Raw genomic sequence first — 21523 nt, 5'->3', positions numbered from 1 at the left:
GAGAAATTCCATTTTCAATCTTTATGTAAATAAGGCTCCAAGTGCAGAGAGGGTGGGCCTAATCCTGGACAGTGCACCCATTCTATGCATATAACTGCCCCCATGTGGTTGTGTGACCTCTGTTCAGCACTTCTGATTGCATTTACACAGCAGCGCAGTCAAACACATTGGACTCATCTTTTAGTACCCTACCCAGAAATGGCATTAGTTTGGTGAAGCTAATAGTAATCAGAGATTCATTGTGTAATTATAAAACCTATGAAGGAACCACAAAATTCACCCTAAAATGATGTACCATATGACTGTGATTCCTATCTTAACAGAGCTCATTTAGTCAAGCTCAAGATGGACATGAGTCTTCACTTAAATTCCCAATATCCCAACTCTAGTGCCACCTACTGGAAGTAGCAATTCTAAGTCATGATCCATTACATGGCCTTGCCAAATGGCTTAGGATAAGAATTCAAATCATAAACTTCATGGCACAAAAGTTCCTGTCTTTGTCCTCTCTGAAGAGGCTATTTGCACATTTAAATTCCCAGAGGAACATTGCATTGCCTATAAGTCTCTTGATTCCGACTTGCCACTCTCCACAAGCAGAAACTTTACCCCTTAGAAATTCTGTCAGAGGTTTTCCCCCTGGCCAAATCAGTTTTATGGCTTTTGCACTGAAGAGAGGCAAACACCTCGAAACACATGTCTGCAAATGGAGTTTTTGGTTTGGCTAAGTATCCTAAATGTTCTTCTCTTAAGAGGTTATTTGCAATACTAAGTAGCTTTTTATTTTCAATAGTAAGTAGCTTTTTTTCTTAGTGGAATCAGATCAAATCTGTTTTTATTTTTATTTTCGTTCTGGTATTATATAGTTTTGGCCTTATTTCTTGGCTTGTCTTTGCCATATATATATAATCTTATTAATTTTACATACCTAGTCTGCATGGATTGCAGTGCACCCAATAAGCGTAAAATAACAGATCTGAAGCCCATCCAGGCTATAGACACGGGCTACGGCACATGCTAATTGGCAAATGTTCTGACTTTGAGCCATAGAATATGACTTTGCTGGGTACATTTATTTATTGCTCTTTTTACTGTACATCCTTTAAGTAAAGCTATTCTTCTGAATGACATTTTACAATATTCCTTTGTTTAACTCAAAATAGAAAGCTAAAATACTTCATGAATGCTTTACTTTTTGTATCTTGTGCTTCTTTATATGTTTTATTAGCTATTGGGGCAGAAATTAACTTAGATTTGTACTTGATTTCTGCTGCTAAAGTGCAGTCCATATTGGGAGGTCAGGTGACTGTTACACACCTGACACAATTGTTTTAAATACAATATAGCAAAGTTACTGAAAGTTACTTTTATCTTCTGTATTCTTAGAAAGTAAAATTATGGTGGAATTTCACTATATTAGGGAATTTTGATTTCAGAATTTTATGACATATTCACAGGATATGCAAAAAATGTCTTATAGATGTGGGTTCCACCTGTGTGACCTGCACCTATCTCAGGAACAGGGGTTTCCTGAGATAGGTTTTTATGGCTGATGTAAATGGAAAGGTGGCTATGCATGCATAGCACTCTTCATTTACTTTTATGGGAGTTCTGAAAATAGATGAGCACATGCCTTAGATGTGACAGACAAAGCAATTGCTACACTCTATTTGTTAATACTGATATTTATATGTTTATGCAGTATTTTGATTGCTATATACTGTATATTTTTCTCTATAAGTAATATACTACTGTATATATTTAGCCGTCTATGTGCGCTTAGATCTTAAAAATGATAATTTATACTTTTATTTGCCTTGTTTATTTTGTATATATACAGTATACTCTACTGTCTCACTATATCTGTGTATATTCAGGAAATATGGAGTGGTTACCATGCACTCATTATACTTTTCCATCAGACGCATCTAGGTAATTAGTTCTGTTGTATTATTAGCTGTATGATACTTTAAATATGTGGTTTTCCAAAACCTTTTCACCTCCAGATGAAGCATTTCTTGCGAAACATCCATCTGGTGTGGAGAGTCCCTGGTACCCTGTATGGTATTACTTTACTATATGTCTTCTGGTCATATTCATTAATGGAGGGTTGCATTATGGTTATGTCTATTGTGTAGCCTATGCGTCTGCTGCTTGTTATGCACCTGTTCTGAATTCGTACTTTGCTTCCCTATCGTCGGTCCTCTAGACTTTGCTGTGATACATGTTGGGGGCGTTGCAGTTGGCCCGGCGTGTTCCCATGTGAGCATTGCCCAGGTTGATATAAGAGTCACCGGGATATACTCTTGTGTCTTGGTATTGCATTAAGAGTTCTGTGTTTCTTGATCTTGACTTGCTACACACCTTCTCCTGCACTCTACCTGCCTTCCTGCGGTTTCACGATGACCTTTGTCTGCCTGTGGTTTCCTGCACTCCGCCTGCCTGTTGTTTTCTAATGTCCTCCATCTGCCTGAGGTTTACAGCATTTCGCCTGCCTGCGACTTTCTACTTCCTGTCTACCTGCATGGCGTTTCCTGGACATTTTGCCTGCGGCTTCCTACATCCTGCCTACAGCCTGTGGTCTCCTGTACATAGGCTGTCCATGTCCCTCGTGCTTCATCTGGCTGCTGCACTGATGCCCATGGCCTGTGTCTATCTGGAAGGCATCTTCACATTTGCCCATTCCTGCACGTTTTGACGGCAACATTCAGGCCTGCTGGAGCTTTGTGAATCAGAGCACCATACACTTTGAGTTGTATTCCCAGCAATTTTGTTCGGATGGTTCCAAAGTGGCCTACATTTTTCTTTGTTGTCTGGTGAAGCTTTGGTGTGAGCCGTGCCATTGTGGGACTGGGACGACCCCATGACACATTCCCTGCCATCTTTCCTGTTTCCCTTCCAGAAAGCATTTGATGAACCCAGTGTTCACTCCACCGCCGATTCCATTCTGCGTCTCAGACAAGGGACTCACTCTGTGGGACATTATGCGATCCAGTTCCGTACCCTGTCTGTTGAGTTGACATGGAACAATGACTCTCTTCTGGCCGTCTTTTAGGTCGGCCTGTCCAGTCGTGTCAAGCATGAACTTCCAGGTAGAGACTTGTCATCTTGACAAGTTAATTTCCCTTGCTACTCGTGTTACCGGTAACTTATATTTTTAAAGAGAAGCCTAGGGAGAAAACTGGATTCTCGTATCTCTCCTCCAAAAGAATCTTTAACATCCCCTTCCAAACTAGTCGTACCTGAACCTCTGAACCTATGGAGATAGATCAGAGCAGATTAACTCTGGATGAAAAATCCCACCAACTATCACAGGGACTTGGTTTGTATTGTGGTGAACGGGATCATTATCGCTCCAGCTGTTCCAAACTAAAGGAGAAACAGCTCTAGGATTAACTCTTTCCTCCATAAAAATAAATTACTTCTGCCTATGACTGTTTTTTACAGTTCCTCAGTATTCTCTGGACATGCACTTATTGATTCCAGAGCAGCTGAAAATTTTATGGACTTCTCTCTGGCCAAAAGGTTGAAAATCCCTTTGGTTTCTGTGCAGTCACCGCAGAAGCTAACCTCCAGACAGTGAAGGTAACTCTCCAGATTGGTGCACTACACATGAAGGACATTTCTTTTTTAGTTTGATGCACTGGTGGTTTTGAGACTTCCGTGGCTATGGCTTCATGCTCCAGTCATTGACTGGTTGTCCAACTGGATCGCCCAGTGGAGTTCTTCTTGTTTTTTCAATTGTCTCAAAACTGTACCCCAACCTATTCCAGTGAAACTCTGCTCAGCACCTACTGCATCCATAGCTCTAAATGTTCCTGCCTCCTCTCAGGACTTTAAAGATGTCTTCTCTGGGGCCAAAGAGAACAGCAGGGAAGATGGCACCGAGCCTGAGTGAGTCCTTGCTTCCACGGTTATGGACTCATTTGAGAGAGGCCCTAAGAGGGGGGGGTACTGTTACGCACCTCACCTGGATTCGTGCTTCCCTTCCCTCTGCACAGTCTGCTAGACTTGGAAGGGCTCCATGTCCTGTGGTTTCCTGACGTCCTCCACCTGCCTGCGGTTCCTTGCATTGCACCTGCCTGCAGCTTCCTACATCCCTCCTACCTGCTTGCGGTTTTCTGGACCATCCGACTGCCTGCAGCTTCCTTTATGCTGCCTACATGCCTTCGGTCTCCTGTCTTGGCTGTCCATGTTCCGCATGCTTGATCTGGCTGCAGCACCAACACCCGTGGCCCTCGTACCCACCCAGACGTTGGACTTGGAGGATCCACCTCACCTAGTGAGCCTAACACTGCTATTAGTAGGTGGTGTATCTGGTTCTTAGATGACCTTTGGTATGTGCATCTGTTCCACACCAGACTTCCCACAACTTTGGTCCTTCCTTCTTTATCTTGACTCTACTTGCCATTTAGCTTTGCTTGTAATTATGATAATATGCTATGTATGTTGCATACTTTTTGGATATGCAATGATTATACAGGATATGCTTCAATCCTTTTCCAGGTGTCCCCTTCAAGTCTCTCTTCTGAATCCTTATTTTTACTGTGTCAAATTTTTAATAATGTGTTGTCTATATTTTATGATTCAACAAAGTGATTCATTTTTTGCTTTCCTACTTGCCTTGCATACTCTAGTTATAGTGATGTTTCTTAATAGCGATGCTTATATTCTTTGATATATGAATTGTAGTTATAGGTGTTAAATAGATGTTTGTATTTTTCATATACAATGGGAAAATAAGTATTTGATACACAGCCGATTTTGCAAGTTTTCCCACCTACAAAGAATGGAGAGGTCTGTAATGTTTAGCGTAGGTACACTTCAACTGTGAGAGACAGAATCTAAAAATAAAAACCAGAAAATCACATTGTATGATTTTGACATAATTAATTGCATTTTATTGCATGAAATAAGTATTTGATACAATACAAAAATAGAACTTAATATTTGGTACAGAAACCCTTGTTTACAATTACAGAGGTCAGACGTTTCCTGTAGTCCTTGACCTAGTTTGCACACAATGCAGCAGGGATTTTGGCACACTCCTTCATACAAATCTTCTCTATACCTTGCAGGTTTCGGGGCTCTTGCTGGGCAACATTGAATTTCAGCTCCCTCAAAAGATTTTCTATTGGGTTCAGGTCTAGAGACTGGCTAGGCCACTCCAGGACCTTGAAATGCTTCTTACGGATCCACTCTGTAGTTGGCCTGCTGTGTGTTTTGGGTCATTGTCATGGTGGAAGATCCAGCCATAACCAATCTTCAATGTTCTTACTGAGGAAAGGAGGTTGTTGCCCAAAATCTCGCGATACATGACCCCATCCATCCTACCTTCAATACGGTGCAGTCGTCCTGTCCTCTTTGTATAAAAACACCCCCAAAGCATGATGTTTCCCGCACCATGCTTCATCGTTGGTCCAGTGTTCTTGGGGTTATACTCATCCTTTTTCTTCCTCCAAACACAGCGAGTGGAGTTGATAACAAAAAGTTCTATTTTGTTCACATCTGACCACATGACCTTCTCCCATGCCTCCTCTGGATCATCCAGATGTTCAATGGTGAACTTCAAACGGGCCTGGACATGTGCTGGTGTGAACAGGGGGACCCTGGGTGCCCTGCAGGTTTTTAATCCATGACGGCGTAGTGTGTTACTAACGGTAATGTTTTAGACTGTGGCCTCAGCTTTCTTCAGGTGATTAACCAGGTCTTCTCGTGTAGTTCTGGGCTGATTCTTGACCTTTCTCCGAATCATCTTTACCCCACGAGGTGAGATTTTGCATGGAGCCCCACACTGAGGAAGATTGACAGTCATCTTATGTTTCTTCCATTTTCTAATAATTGTGGCAAAAGTTGTTGCCTTCTCACCAAGCTGCTTGCCTATTGTCCCATAGCCCATCCCAGCCTTGTGCAGGTCTACAATTTTGCCTCTGGTGTCCTTAGACAGCTCTTTGGTCTTGGGACTGGTGGAGAGAATGGAGTGTGATTGATTGATTGAGTGTGTGGACAGGTGTCTTTTATACAGGTAACAAGTTCACACAGGTACAATTATTACAGGTAATGCGTGCAGAGTAGGAGGGCTTCTTAAAGAAAAACTAACAAGTTTAAAAATCATGCAATGTGATTTTCTGTTTTTTATTTTTAGATTCTGTCGCTCACAGTTGAAGTGTACCTATGATAAAAATTACAGACCTCTCCATTCTTTGTAGGTGGGCAAACTTGCAAAATCGGCAGTGTATCAAATACTTTTTTTCCCCAATGTAAATAATTGAAAGACAAAATACACAACATGTCCCTTTAAAGATAAGATACCTTTAGAAAAATAATGTAAGTAGTTGATACTGCACCTGTTAAGTGGCAACTCAAATTCTTGTCTGGGAGTTTGAGAAAAGCCTTTCAACTAGGAACTTCTAAAACTATTCTATTGTTAAAGTGACCCTCCACTCTGGCACTGAAAAATGATTATACATTTGTTATGTACAGTATAGTCACCCTAACTGGTGCTGTCCCTTTACTTCTTGCTGCCTGCTATGCTGAGACTGGAATTCTGGACCTCCAAGATGATTGCCAAAGTGGAGCATCATGATAAGTCTGAACCATGCCTCCCCTGGCTTTCCTATGCTTCTTGTGCAGATGTATTTCAGACTTTTCACTGCATCTATGCTAATGCAGCTGCCATATTGGATGCAGGAAGACCATATAACTAGTCTCGATGGATGATGCAATAAAAGATAAGACAGGTAAGGTGACTATGAATAGCAAATGTATAGTCACTTTTCAATGCCAGGCTTACGGGTTGACTTTAGGTTATCAATAGAGGCAATGTGCAAGGCAAGTGAATCTCTCGGACCATGTAGCCACATCATGATTATTTATGCAAAGGTGGCATGAAAATACCCTATTAGGGAATTATGAGTTAATAAAGGTAAATCTTCATTGACAACCTTCATTAATTTGCAAGAGCGGTAAGTGAATTTAATGAACATTCATGCCTTACTCAACCAGTCAGTATTCAAAGGGCATTATGTAATGCTTCATTCGGTAGAAATGGATTGGTAGTGAAACTGAATACTTGGAATCCCCAATTAGAACTAATTGTAGATGGCCCCAAATGTGAAGCATTCTGTGATTAGCTGATTGTTGACGAATCCTTATAACAAGGCACAACTCCAATAAAGAGCTCCTTACCAAGGACCGGGTCATTTTCTAGCACATTTTAGGTATTAATTGTATAGCCCTAGAAAGTTTCAATAGAAATATAGTTTAATATCCTTTTTTGAGTTATCTTACCTGTCCAGCTTTTGCATTTTCACACATGAATGTCTCAAAAAATTTGGTGAAGACTGGAGCGTTGTCATTAACATCTAGGATTTTTATTGTAACAGGAACACTTCCCACCTGTGCAGGATTATCTGATGGGTTAAACAAAGTGGCACATACTTTATGATTTTGCTATTACTGTATATACTAACCATTTACTTAATTTCATTTTTTTAAACAATACTTAATATTACAGATGAACAAATCACCTCGCTCAACTCCGGTCCACGGTCCAGGTCAGAGCTGTGTGAATTTCTTGAGCTGCCAGGATCCCCACCACAACGTTTGAGTCACGAGTCTAACGTGATGACATTTGTATGTTATGCAGTGCACATGTGACGTCTAGGCAGTCCGGGTAATTATAAGCTCAGCCTGGGATCCCGGAGGGTAAGGAAATTTGTGAATCTCCTGACAACAGCAAGAGAGCACTGAATTGTAACGTGGACACGTGATGTGCAAAATGATCTGCTCACCTCTACTCAATATGTATTTAACAAGATTGTTGAAAAATAACATCAACATCATCCTTTTTGACATGTTCAAGAATAAAACTGCTTTCACATGTAAAAACAATGATCATTTGATATTTCCTAATTAAACTTATAGGCAAAAATGTTTCACTCGAATGTGGCAACTTAAAAAGAATAGAACAAGTGAACCCTTTTTGACTTGTTCAAGAATAAAACTGCTTTCACATGTAAAAACCATGATCATTTCGATATTTCCTAATCAAACTTATAAGCAAAAAAGTTTCACTAGAATGTGGCAACTTAAAAAGAATAGAATAAGTGAACTTTTCAAAAGGTTACAGACATGAAAATCAAGTAATCAGTGAGAATGATGCTGTTAAGTAAAGGTACAGGGTAAATACAGCAGTATTTCTTTATTTTTCCTTTTGTTAAACATTTTCTCACACATATGCAGAAAAGCTGCAACTATTTTAAAAGGCTGTCAAAGGTCAGTACATTTTTTTAAAGTAATTTTAGATTTCTATATGATAGAATGATGGTCATTTTCCTCCACATCTCATCTGTTTGATGTAGTTTATGCAATCACATGATATCATCAAATAGTAGATGGTCTCTGGCACATGCATGCAGGTACACTAGTCCAAATGTTTTAAGGCGTTTATGCCAGTTTTGGCCAATTTTGGTGAAATTTAAGTCACAACTTGTTCAAAAACTTACAAAAAAGTCACTGATACAAATTTTTTGATTTTTAAACCATGCTCACCAAATGTTGAAAAAGTGGATATGGAATACCAAGAGGTGGCATGGCCAAAAACTTTTGGAAAGATTTAATAAGCTTTACACCAGAAATGTTGCAAATTTAGCACAAATATACAATTGTGCACAAAAAGTCTTATTTTCTACAGTCATGGCCAAAAGTGTTGGAACCCTTGAAATTGTTCCAGAAAATGAAATATTTCTCCCAGAAAATTATTGCACTTACACGTTTTGTTATATACATGGCAAATTGGACATAATTTCACACAAAACCCCAGAAATGGGTTGGACAAAATTGTTGGCACCCTCAACTTAATATTTGGTTGCATATCCTTTGGAATAAATAACTGAAATCAATCGCTTTCTATAACCATCAACAAGCTTATTACAACTTTCAAATGGAATTTTGGACCACTCTTCTTTTGCAAACTGCTCCAGGCAGGGTGCCTTCTCCCAACAGCAATTTTAAGATCTTTTCACATGTGTTCAATGGGATTTAGATCCGGACTCATTGCTGGCCACTTCAGAAGTCTCCAGAGCTTTGTTTCCATCCATTTCTGGGTCCTTGTTTAAGAAAACTGCAGTCTAGCTTTTTTATGTCTGTATGTCAGAAGTTGGGTCCTCCTGGGTCTTCTACCATAGTGTTTCATTTCATTCAAATATCGAAGGATAGTTCACACTGACATTGAACCAGCAGGACAGCTTGAATTTTTTTGGAACCTGATTGGGGCTGCTTTTCCACCAACCGGATTATCCTGCATTGCAACCTTTCATCAATTTTCCTCTGCCGTCCACGTCCAGAGATATTAACTACAGTGCCATGGACTGTAAACTTCTTGATTATGTTGTGCACCATGGACAAAGGAACATCAAGATCTCTGGAGATGGACTTGTAACATTCCGATTGTTGATATTTTTCAACAATTTTGGTTCTCAAGTCTTCAAACAGTTCTCCTATCCCCTTTCTGTTCTCCATGCTTAGTGTGGCACACACAGACACACAATGCAACGATTGAGTCATATTCTCCCCTTTTTATCTGGTTTCAGGTGTGATTTGCATATTTCCCACACCTGTTACTTGCCACATGTATGTTTGAAGAGCATCATATACTTGAAACAAAGGTGTTTACCCACAATTTTGGAAAGGTGCCAACAATTCTGACAGGTCTATTTTGGGGGGTTTCTGTGAAATTAAGTCCAATTTGCCTTTTTTTCTGTTTTTTTGTGTTGTCCCAATATACACAAAGGAAATAAACAGGTCTATAACAAAACACGTGTACTTGCAATAATTTATTTTCTGGGAGAAATACTTCATTTTCTCGAATAATTTCAAGGGTGCCAACACTTCTGGCAATGACTATATCTAATTTTCTATATCTATATTTTCTATATCTGATTTTCAGACTTTACGACAGTCTAGAACTGTGCTAAATTTTATTAAGTGGCATGCACCTTTAGCTCCTTCATGAATTTTTGTTTTCTTGCTTCAATTTTTTTTAGTCTTCTTTCAAGAGTCATAACTTTTATATATATTTTCTGCCAACTTGGCCATATTAGGATTTTTTTTTTGTGGGATGAGTTGAAGTTTTAAATGAGTCCATTCACGTTAACATGTAATGTATTGAATACCAGAGAAAAAAATTGAAGTGTGGTGAAATGTTGAAAAAAATGCAATTCCACCAGATGGGTTACCTTGACGTTGGTAGAGCGGCTTAGTATACATTTTTTGCAAAAAACGTGTCAACTAAATACCCTGTTTTTATCATCTTTTTACTAGCACTTGCTATTTACTGTTACTTTTTTACAACAGAGTATTTTTATACGTTTGTTTAACTGTGTTCTTGTGTTTCAGTCTTTTGGTGGTGTGAACACTGTCCTACAGACTTGTTCACTGTGTGCATGGCCCATGTGTTTGTATTCAACACAACATGTGATGTAGCATTATGTCACAAGATGGTAAGCTGTTAATAATTTTGGTGCAATTTACTCCAATGATTTTCTGTTTTCTTAGATAGGTATGCAGATTGTCAGTCTTGATAAAACTGTCTTACTATGTTTCCATTGATCTGCCATGTGCTGAAGTTGTATTAAAAGCATACAGTACAGACCAAAGAGAATGCCAAGAGTGTGCAAAGCAGTCATCAAAGCAAAAGGTGGCTACTTTGAAGAACCTAGAATATAAGACATATTTTCTGTTGTTTCACACTTTTTTGTTAAGTATATAATTCCACATGTGTTAATTCATAGTTTTGATGCCTTCAGTGTGAATGTACAATTTTCATAGTAATGAAAATACAGAAAAATCTTTAAATGAGAAGGTGTGTCCAAACTTTTGGTCTGTACTGTATATATATATATATATATATACATACCAGGATGGTTCCAGAATAAGGGATATATATTCCAGGATAGGAGATATACAGTATATATATCCAGGATGAGGGTCATATTTACCAGGGTGGAGGGCATATATACAGTATACACCAGGATGTGGCCAGGATGGGGGGGCCCCAGTCTAAATCTTACACTGGGACCCATCGGACTCTAATTACACTACTGCATGGAAATGTCCATACGCCAAGCTTTACTCAACTTTAAATGTAGATTCTATCCATACAAAAACAGAATAGGCATTCTTCGATATACAGCATCTGTAATCTAAGCATGAATTACATTTTGGTGTCTAATGCAATCAAAATAAAGCCAAAAGCATAGAAAGATCATTTGAATTTGTAAATATATACATTTGTCAATTTTACTTACTCATCTCCATTGCTAAGATTGTGATATTATGCAAAGACACTTCTTCTCTATCTAGAGGCCTCGCTGTCATTAATGAGCCAGTGGTAATATCAACATAAAAATATCTTCCAGGGTCACTATTCCTGTCTATGGAATACCTGCAAGCAAGAAAAAAAAACCTAGCCTCATTAATGCATTTTTTATATCTACAACTTGAAATGCTGAATAGCTTTGTTCGCTTGTCTGCTTATGTATAGATGATCAGATTATATTTCTGTAAGCCACTCAAATGTATCCACTTATAACCAGTTGTGATGTAGAAAAAAATTATTTCAGTTGTGAGATCCATTCTCCTGTAAATTGGTGTATGTTTACTCATACTTCTATAGCTGTTAACAATTAGTTGAGCAGTGAGGGAGAAGAACACATTGATGCATGAGGAAGTAGGGCACATTGATACAGTGCTTTGAAAAAGGATTCATAACCCGTTTACATATTTTTTTCATGTTTCACTCACAAACTTAAATTTTATGTGATATACCAAGTGTAAAGAAAATTATATATGGGTATCTAATTAATTTAAAAATATAAATCTGAAAATTGTGTTTTCATTGAGCCCCCTGTAGTCTAATTATTATTCTTAGTGATGAATTGCCTCCAGAAGTCACATAATTCGTAAATTGAGTCTTCCTGTGTGTAATTTATTCACAGTATAACCACAGCTGTAAGAGCAGTGAGACTATGGAACTCTCTGGCGCATGATGTTGTAATGAGTGATTCACTACTAAAATTTAAAATGGGCCTGGATGCCTTTCTTGAAAAGTAAAATATTACAGGTTATATATACTAGTTCCTTGATAGGGCGTTGATCCAGGAAACTAGTCTGATTGCCGTATATGGAGCCAGGAAGGAATTTTTTTCCCAATGTGGAGCTTAGTGTTTGCTATATGTGTTTTTTTTGCCTTCCTCTGGATCAACATGTTAGGCTATGGGTTGAACTAGATGGACTTCATCTTCCTTCAACCTTAAAAACTATGTTACTATGTTATAGATGTTCTGTCAAGGCCTCAGAGGTTTGTTTAAGAACATTAGGGATCAAACAGCATCATGAACACCAAGGAACACACCAGACATGTCAGGGTTAAAGTTGTGGAGAAGACTAATGCAGGCTTAAGTACAAAAAGAATAGTCCAAGCTCTGAACATCAAACAGAGCACCGTTCAATACATCATCCAAAAATGGAAGAAGTACAGCACAACAGCAAACCTACCAAGACATGACCATCCACCTAAACTGAGATCCCAAGCAAGGAGAACGCTAATTAGGGAAGCAGCCAAAATATTTCACAAATATGGTTTTTATAGAAGAGTAGCAAAAAGAAAACCATATTTGAAAGCAAGCCATAAGAATTCCTGTTTGCAATTTGCAAACAGCCATTTAGGGAACACAACTAGCATGTGGAAGAAGGTGCTCTGGTCAGATGAGACCAAAGTAGAACTTTTTGGGCTGAGTGCAAAACGCTATGTGCGACGGAAAACTGACACTTCACATCACCCTGAAAAAACATCCCCGCTGTCAAACATGGTGGTGGCATAATCATGTTGTGGAGATGGTTTTCTTCAGCAAGGACAGCAAAGCTGGTCAGAGTTGATGGAAAGTTGTATGGAGCTAAATGCAGGGTAAATCTGTTAGAGACTGCATAAGACTTGAGACTGAGGCATAGGGTCACTTTCCAGAAAGACAACGTTCCTAAACATACTGCCAGAGTTACAAGGGAATGGTTCAGATTAAAGCATATTCATGTGTTTTAATGGCCTTTTCAAGGTCCAGAGCTAAATCCCATTAAAGGGGTTGTCCACTACTAGGAGCACCCCTTCTTTTACTAAATGTTCATCCCTGATAAAATAAAAAAACCTATACTCAACTCCCGTGCTTGCTCCATTCTAGGGGTGTCTGCACTTGCGGTCCCGGGGCTGTGATGTGGTGGAATGACAAATGATGCCCGGCGCCCAATCAGCACTGGTGTCACTGTCCCGCCTTTGTACGAACTGAACATAAAGCGGAAGTCCGGGCTGCAGCTGATCCTGGACTTCCTCTTCATGTTCATTTAAATAGGAGGAGGAGACAGTGACACCAGCGCTGATTGGGCACCGGGCATCACGTGTCATTCCACCGCATCACAGCCCAGAGACTGCTGGAATGGAGCCGGCATGAGAGGTGAGTATAGGTTTTTTTATTTTATCAGGGCCGAACATTTAGTTTATGAAGGGGTTGTCCTAGTAGTGGACAACCCCTTTAAGAATCTCTGGCAAGACTTGAAAATTGCTGTTCATAGACGCACTGCATCCAATCTCACTGAGTTAAAACTAGTTTGCAAGGAAGAATGGGCAAAAATTTTTGTCTGTAGATGTGCCAAGCTGGTAGAGATGTACCCCAAAAGATTTGCAGCAGTAATTTCAGCAAAAGATGGTCCTACAAAGTATTGACTCGGGGGTTGTGAGAGAAAATGAAAACAAATACATGTCACAATTAAGTTTTTTTAAAAAAATATTAAGAAAACTAAGAATCATTCCCTTTTCACTTCACAAATACTTGCTACTTTGTGTTGGTATATCACATAAAATCACAATAAAACGCATTTAAGTTTGTGGGTGTAACATGAAAAAAATGTGGAAAACTTCACGGGGTATGAATACTTTTTCATGGCATGGGTACATTATTCTTTGTGGTAGTAGAGTATATTGATACATGGGGTAGTAGAATACATTGATCTTTGGGTAGAAGTACAAATTTATATTTGGGGCAGTAGAAAAAAATGACCTTTAGGGTAGTAGAACCCATTGCTCTTTGATTTAGTAGAACACATTGATATGTGTGCTAGTAGAACATAATGATACATGAGGTAGTAGAACACATGGGTACATGGAGAAGTACAACACATTGATACAGGAGGCAGGAGGAGCAGCATTTTTTAATACATTACATTTACTGAAATTCTATTAAAAAGCATTAAACCTTATAAGGAATCAAGAAAAATTATCTAAATGCTATCACTAGTAACATAACTTTTAGGAGTGAAACAGAAAATGAATCAAAATGAAATATTGCAGAGAATATGTAATTTGGACAGACCTGTTAGCTCATATCATGTATGTTATGGATGTATTCTCTGCTATAAAATGTATGTTCAAAATACAGCACCATATAGGAAGCTGCACATGGGGTGTTTCTGCTGTATGCAGCTCTGCATTAGGTCTAAAAGTATGCATTACAGTTTTTTATGTGCAGTTTCCCTTATATACAAAAGTGTAGAATATTGATGATGATGATGATGACATTCATCATTACCATCTGAATTAAACATCCATTGTGCACCATTGCACATGGTAAAATTCTCCTTAATTCTTTATAAGCTAACCTCAGCTACTTCAACACCCATCTTAAAAATGAATTCCAGGGTTTGATTTGTTAGAAATCTCTTGCAAGTCCTTTCAACGCATTCTCATTTTCTTGACATTTGAAGGTCAGATTAGCATTAAAGATTATGATGATCATTGTGCTCTAGTAATCACTAATGCTAAGCTTCACAGGCAATACCTTTGTTCTGAATTCTCCATTTTTGCAATTAATAACCAAGTTTTGAACTTATATTACTCCTTACGTACAGACTATATGACAAGGCTTTCACTTCATCTAAAAGTTTTGTTAAAAAACTGAAATTAGCCATTTAGTTTAATGTACATGCAAACTAGATGAAACATAAAGGCTGTTTCTTCAAGATTGGCTGAGCACACACTACACCAGTCTTGGGTCAGGGAACTTAGGTTAGTAGCACAACTCCAGTGTTTTTTTATTTCAGTGCTGTGTTACGGATCCGAGTGGTGGAAGTGACGCGCCCCTGGGCCTGCTGTGTCGTGCAGCGTCTCGCGCACGGGGGCTTACCCGGAACCGGATCAGATGAGGGTTGTAGTCTCCGAGTGGCGGGGACCCGGTCCGTGCCCAGGGAGTCAAACTCAGTGTGTGGCAGTCTTGATAGATGTTATTTGAGTGTCGACTACGCCACCCGTTGATTTGCAGCTATGGAGCTGCCGCTGCAGGGCAGACCGCTGAGGCCGGTGTAGAATTGTGCAGCATGATAGTATAACCCCCAACGGGAGGGGTATGGCCTCAGGGCAGCCAACGTGGAAGATGGGGGTAGCAGGAACCACTCAGAGACGGTGCGGTGTAATTCAGGGTCTTTACTGGTAACAACGATAGACCCTCCCGGAGTACTTGCTAGCGAACGGGGCCTGGTCAGTCCTTGAGCAGATGGGATCTCCCCTGGCCAGGCGGAGTTGTAGGCCTCCCAAACTGACTGTACTCTTCTGGCTACCTTGCTAGAAGCGGATATAAGTAGCCCACGTCCCTGAGTGTACCGTGTGGTGCTCACCAGTATGGCCGGTGACTCGGGGCCTTCTAATGGCTTCCGCTCCACGATGGCGGTGCTGGTCCCACGCGTGTGACCGTGCCTTCGGGTTTCTGCGCCTGAGGACCTGAAATCCCCTGCCGGTCGGCTTCTGCTGCTGGGTAAGAGTTAGTCCCCACAGCCTCGGACGCCGGGTCTGGTAAGAAAGCTTCTCAGTCAGGGCGAGCTCTGCAGCTGCCAGCCCCTGACTCGTAGTAGTATTGCTCCCACTGAGCTTCTGCTGTTTCTTCCTATGACTGTTTCTCGTCTCTACTTCTCTACTTCCTAACCCTGCCTCAGCCCCGGGTTTATCTAGGGGAAGTTCTTCCCCTCCCAAGACTGGGCAGGAGGTGTGGCATGCACAGGATCCCTGACCAAAGGACCTCCCACCTGCTCTCAGACATAACATTACATTACTGTGGAAAACCAGACCCCTGGGGTGCCACATTCCCCCCTAGTGAAATTTAGTACTCCGGGACTAAACATTTTTTTTTTTTTTTTTTTTTGAAAAACATAACAAGATATAACAATAACAATAAAGAAACACATAAAGGTGGTCACGGCATGTCCGTAACCGGGTGCAGTCTTTGAAGAAAGCAAGGTGTCCATTTCACCAAAACAGGGAGACGTAACCAGGTAGGGGTTTGTCCTGCCCCGAGTCCTTAACAGTCTTTAGTCCGTCCTGGGTTACGCTCCAACTATGTACAAGGATTCCCGGTAAATCCACCAAGGACTCCTACAAATAACTAGAAACACAAAATTATACACAAGCAACAATACACAGGCAAACATAAATAAAACAATTTATACACTTCAAATCCTCCAACGTGCGGGTAACTGGCCCCTAGTGGCCCTAGTGGACCTACGGAGCTGACTGCCTAGCCCTGAACTACAGGGTGTAGGAGCTGTCAAGGGTAAACTGGGCAGCTGTCTACCGGCTCTTTGGCTCACTAGGGATATGGCAGGCTCACTGCAAGCAGAGGGTTGATCCTCCTGGTCTGCGGGTGTGGGGTCTTCTGCCTCCTGGACCGGCTGTTCTTCCAGCTCTACCTGTTGCTCCGTAGGTGCTTGGGATGCTGGTTGGAGGAAGGTGAGTACGGGTACCACAACTGCACCATTGACTTGAGTCCAAGACCGAGGGAAGTCCCCGAGCACAGTACTAACCATATCTTCCCTTTCCTCTACGGGTCGATGGTCTTCTTGTTCCTCTTCAGGGTTCCTCAGTTGTTCGGGACACTTCTTCAGGTGGTCCCGGGATACAATGGCTGTGGTTTCCCCTCCGTCTTTACTGATGGTACAAACCTTTGGGTTCTCGTGGCTTGAGGGCAGTACGGTGTACGGGTCCTTCTCCCACTGGTCGTCCAACTTGTGGAGCCGTCTCTTCCTCTTCAAGACCTGCTCTCTGGGTACCAGGGGAACAGCGGGAGCATACTGGTTGCAAGTTTTCTCTTGTCTTTCCCTAGCCTGACAGAGACTTCGCTCCACGCTCTCCTGTACTCTCCGGTACTGCTGCTGCCTCTCTGTGTCCCAGTCTGCTTCTGGTGAAGTGTCCTCGGGTGTCAGGACTCCCATTTCCAGGTCAACAGGTAACTTACCAGGTCTTGCCCTCATTAGGTAAGCCGGGGTACAGTTGGTGGAACCTACCGGGATGTGGTTGTATAGGTCCACCAGATCGGGCAACTTCTCAGGCCACAGACTGCGTTCTTCCAGGGGCAACGTTTTTAGAAGATCCATTACCACCTGGTTCATTTTCTCACAAAGTCCATTAGTTTGCGGATGGTAGGGTGTCGTCCTTATCTTCCGGCAGCCATACAGATTGCAGAATTCCTGGAAGACCTCCGCTTCAAAGGCAGGTCCCTGGTCCGTCAGCACTTGGTCCGGGTACCCGTGTGGACGGCAGAAGTGCTGCTGGAAGGCTCTAGCTGCTGTTTGAGCCGTTAAGTCCTTGACAGGGACGACAACCAAGAACCGGGAGTAATGATCCACGATGGTTAACGCGTAGACGTAGCCACTTCTACTTGGGGTCAGTTTTACATGATCCAAGGCTACCAGTTCCAACGGTTGCCGGGTGACGATGGACTGCAGGGGAGTCTTCTGGCTGGCACGGTCCTTCCTTCTCAGGTTGCACGGGCCACAGTCTCTGCACCACTTCTCAATGGTTCCCCTCATGCCTACCCAGTGGAATCGCTCGCGCAGCAGGAACTCCAGCTTCTTCCACCCGAAGTGTCCAGCTCCGTCGTGGTATGCCTCCATCACCATGGCTGCGTCTCTTCGTGGCACCACTACTTGCCAGAGTAGTTCATGCGTCCGGGAGTTAACCATTCTGCGGCACAACTTCCCCTTGTAAAGGAACAGTCGACTCTTCTCTGCCCATAGTTGTTTGGCTTCCTCCGGAGCGTCTGGTTCAAGGCAAGCCTCCGGGCGAGTCAGCATCTCCTTCACCAGTCGGACGGCAGGGTCGCTGTCTTGGGTTTCCGCCCAGTTGTAGTGAGGTAAGGGGTTCAACGTAGCAGCCTGCTTACTCCTTACCCGGTGGGAACACTGGATAGTCCCATGACGGTGGAACGCAGGGAGTTCAACTTCTTCCAGTCCCTCCGGATCTTCTCCTTCGTCCGGCAGGTTGGGCATCCTGGACAGGGCGTCCGCGTTGGTATTGGAGCGTCCGGCCCGGTATTTGATTGTGAACTCGTAGTTGGACAGACGGGCCATCCACCTCTGTTCCAGGGCACCGAGTCTTGCCGTGTCCAGGTGTGTCAACGGGTTGTTATCCGTGTACACGGTGAACCGGGAAGAAGCGAGGTAATGCTTAAAGCGCTCGGTGACTGCCCATACTACGGCCAGGAACTCTAGCTTAATTGAGCTGTAATTCTCGGGGTTCCTTTCGGTGGGTCGCAGCTTTCGGCTGGCGTAGGCGATTACTCGTTCCTTCCCCTGCTGGATCTGGGACAGTACGGCTCCTAGCCCGATGTTACTGGCGTCGGTGTAGAGGATAAAGGGCTGGCTATAATCCGGGTACGCCAGGATTTCGTCCCCCGTGAGGGCCATCTTCAGCTGGCGGAAGGACTCTTCTTCCAGCTCCTCCCATTTGAAGGGCGGCTTCTGGTTCTTGGCCTTCCGGGACTGGCCTATCAGGAGGTCCTGTATAGGTGCTGCCTTTTTGGTGAAACCGGGAATAAACCTTCGGTAGTAGCCTACCAACCCGAGGAACTGCCGCACTTCTTTTACGCTGGAGGGGCTTGGCCATTGCTTAATTGCGGTGATCTTATCAGGGTCGGGAGCCACTCCGTCAGCGCTCACCACGTGTCCCAGGTACTGCACCTTTGGTTTCAGGAGGTGACACTTGGAGGGTTTCACCTTTAGGCCGTAACTCGCCAGAGCTTCGAACACTTCCGCCAGGTGTTTCAGGTGGTCCTCATACGTCTTGGAATATACGATGACATCGTCCAGGTACAACAGGACCGTCTTGAAGTTTCTGTGGCCCAGACAACACTCCATTAGTCGTTGGAAGGTTCCTGGTGCGTTGCAGAGTCCGAACGGCATGCAGGTGAACTCGCTAAGTCCCATCGGGGTGGTGAATGCGGTCTTCTCCCGGTCCGCCTCTGCTACAGGAACCTGCCAGTACCCGCTAGTGAGATCCAAGGTAGAGAAGAAGTTAGCAGATCTTAAAGCAGCCAATGACTCCTCTATCCTTGGTAAGGGGTACGCATCCTTGTGTGTGATACGGTTGATTTTCCGGTAATCTACACACATCCTCATGGTGTTGTCTTTTTTTCTGACTAAGACTAGTGGAGCTGCCCAGGGGCTACAGCTATCCCTGATCACCCCAGCCTCCTTCATGTCTCTAAGCATCCCCTTGGCGTGTTGGTAGTGGGCAGGGGGTACGGGTCGATACCTCTCTTTTATAGGAGGATGGTCTCCCGTGGGGATGTGGTGTTCTACCCCCTTGACTCGCCCGAAGTCTAACGGGTGTTTACTGAACACTCTCTCGTACTCTTGAACCACCCGATAGACTCCTTGTTTCTGGTGTGCGGGAGTGGAGTCAGTACCCAGATGTAGTTGCTGACACCAGTCCTCCATGTTTTTCTTAGAGCCGTTACCTTCCTCCGGGTGAGATGGAGGCAAGGGTTCCACAGATTGTATAGAATTTTGGTTAATGGTATATAATTTGGCTAGCGTGGCATACCGGGGCAGGTACACTTCCCTCTCCCCGATATTTATTATGCGAACGGGCACCCTCCCATGGCGTACATCAACCACCCCCCGTGCTGTCAAAATGGTGGGCCTACTGTCCGAGTAAACTGGTTCTACCATTGCCTGGTAATCCCTACCTCTCAGACCAATAGCTGCCCGGCACCAAATCATCATTTCACTTTTTGGGGGCATGGCAATAGGAAAAGGGTCACACATTCTTACGCTACCAATCTCACCGCCGGAGAGTTCCACCTGTTGCCGTCGCATCAGTGCCCGGATCTCTTTCTGGAGCACCCGCTGCTCGCCGGAGCTGGCGTTCTTGGCAACCTGCTGTAAAAGGAAAATCACCTCTGCAAGACAATTTTCAATTACATTAGTTCCTAGAGTTATTTTTGGGTGACTCTCATGTTTGTCAATATCTACAATGATCAGTCCCTGTGCTGCCAGTTCGACTCTACCGATTTTGATGGTCACCTCTTTAAATCCGATCTGTGGCACGGGCCGGCCATTGCTGGCGATGATACTCAAGTCGTCGTCAGGGTAGCGGGTAATATCCGAGTCATTCCAGTACTGCTTAAAGAGCACGTACGGGATGGTGGTGACCTGTGACCCGGTGTCCAGTAGGGCACTCATGAGAATGCCATCCAGTACCACAGGCAAGACTGGACGTCCTCCCACATATCTGGCGCGCCAGTTCGATGGGCCTGGTGATCTTTTTCCTGGGGGTTGGCCCTCTACCCCAGGTTGTGCCCGTTTAAAGAACAGTACCTTGCCATATGTCCGGGTTGATTGCAGCGGCGGCAGATGGGTCGTCCGTCTTCGCTGTATCGGTCACTGGGTCTTCCTCTGGCCGGTGGGGTCCTCCTTAGTCGACGCCACAGGATGTCCTCCGGTCCGGATGCCAGCTGGATCTTCCCTGGGGTGGAAACCTGTAAAGACTGCACAGTTCGGGTTAGCGCAGCAACGCTCTTAGCTAGCTCTTGGACCTGATGGTGTAGGTCTGGAGCCGGGTCATTGTCCAAAGCCTGCGCATCAGCTCCCACAGGCCCTGCCGACAAGGGCGCCGCCTCCTGGTGGTAAGTGATAGCTGGGCGCCTGTGGGTCACAACGCCACCCGGTGCCGGTTCTCGGAGCACCCGGATGGCTCTGTCCTTGAACTGTGCAAAGCCCAGATGGGGATCCTGTAAGGCCATCGCCCGCAACTGGGTTCAGTGGGCATTACAATATAGTCCCTCTATAAATTGTTCGGTCAACAGCCTGTCCTCGTTTCCCACTCCATCAGGGTCGGTCTGCTTAATGGCCCTCAGGGCCTCTTGTAGGTTTAGTGCATAGTCCCTTATACTCTCATGCGCTCGCTGCTTGCACCCGTAGAATCTAAGCTTAATCTCGGCTGAGGTGCGGGTATCAAAGGTATCCTTCAGCCGGGATAGTATCCCTGCGACAGTCTTCCTCCCAGGTGGCCAGGATTTTACTTCCCTTTTGGCTGCCCCGGTTAGTTGGGCCACCAGGATGCTCACTTTTTGCTCTTCTGTGAGGGGGTACACCTGGAAGAGGCTATCCAGCTTTTCTCTAAAGTCATGCAGGGTATGTGACTCCCCTG

The 21523-nt window shown here is 43.3% G+C and overlaps 1 protein-coding gene across 3 annotated transcripts in view; it reads right to left on the bottom strand.

The window, feature by feature from the left end:
• The window catches only part of CDH20 (cadherin 20), an 813890-nt gene that overhangs the window by 23982 nt on the left and 768385 nt on the right, over positions 1-21523 (bottom strand). For all 3 annotated transcript variants that reach the window (XM_073678646.1, XM_073678647.1, XM_073678648.1), the window contains 2 exons: positions 11310-11446; positions 7291-7412 (listed from right to left, as the gene is read on the bottom strand). In XM_073678646.1, the coding sequence (XP_073534747.1) occupies positions 7291-7412; positions 11310-11446 (259 nt within the window). The remainder of the gene's footprint in view (positions 1-7290; positions 7413-11309; positions 11447-21523) is intronic.

The sequence above is a fragment of the Phyllobates terribilis genome, unplaced genomic scaffold (genome assembly GCF_046119375.1).
Source record: "Phyllobates terribilis strain yellow unplaced genomic scaffold, ASM4611937v1 Scaffold_4__5_contigs__length_816908805, whole genome shotgun sequence".
NCBI classification, from domain to species: domain Eukaryota; kingdom Metazoa; phylum Chordata; class Amphibia; order Anura; family Dendrobatidae; genus Phyllobates; species Phyllobates terribilis.
Note: the sequence above shows the minus strand (reverse complement) of the source record. Positions and strands in the feature narration are given on the sequence as shown.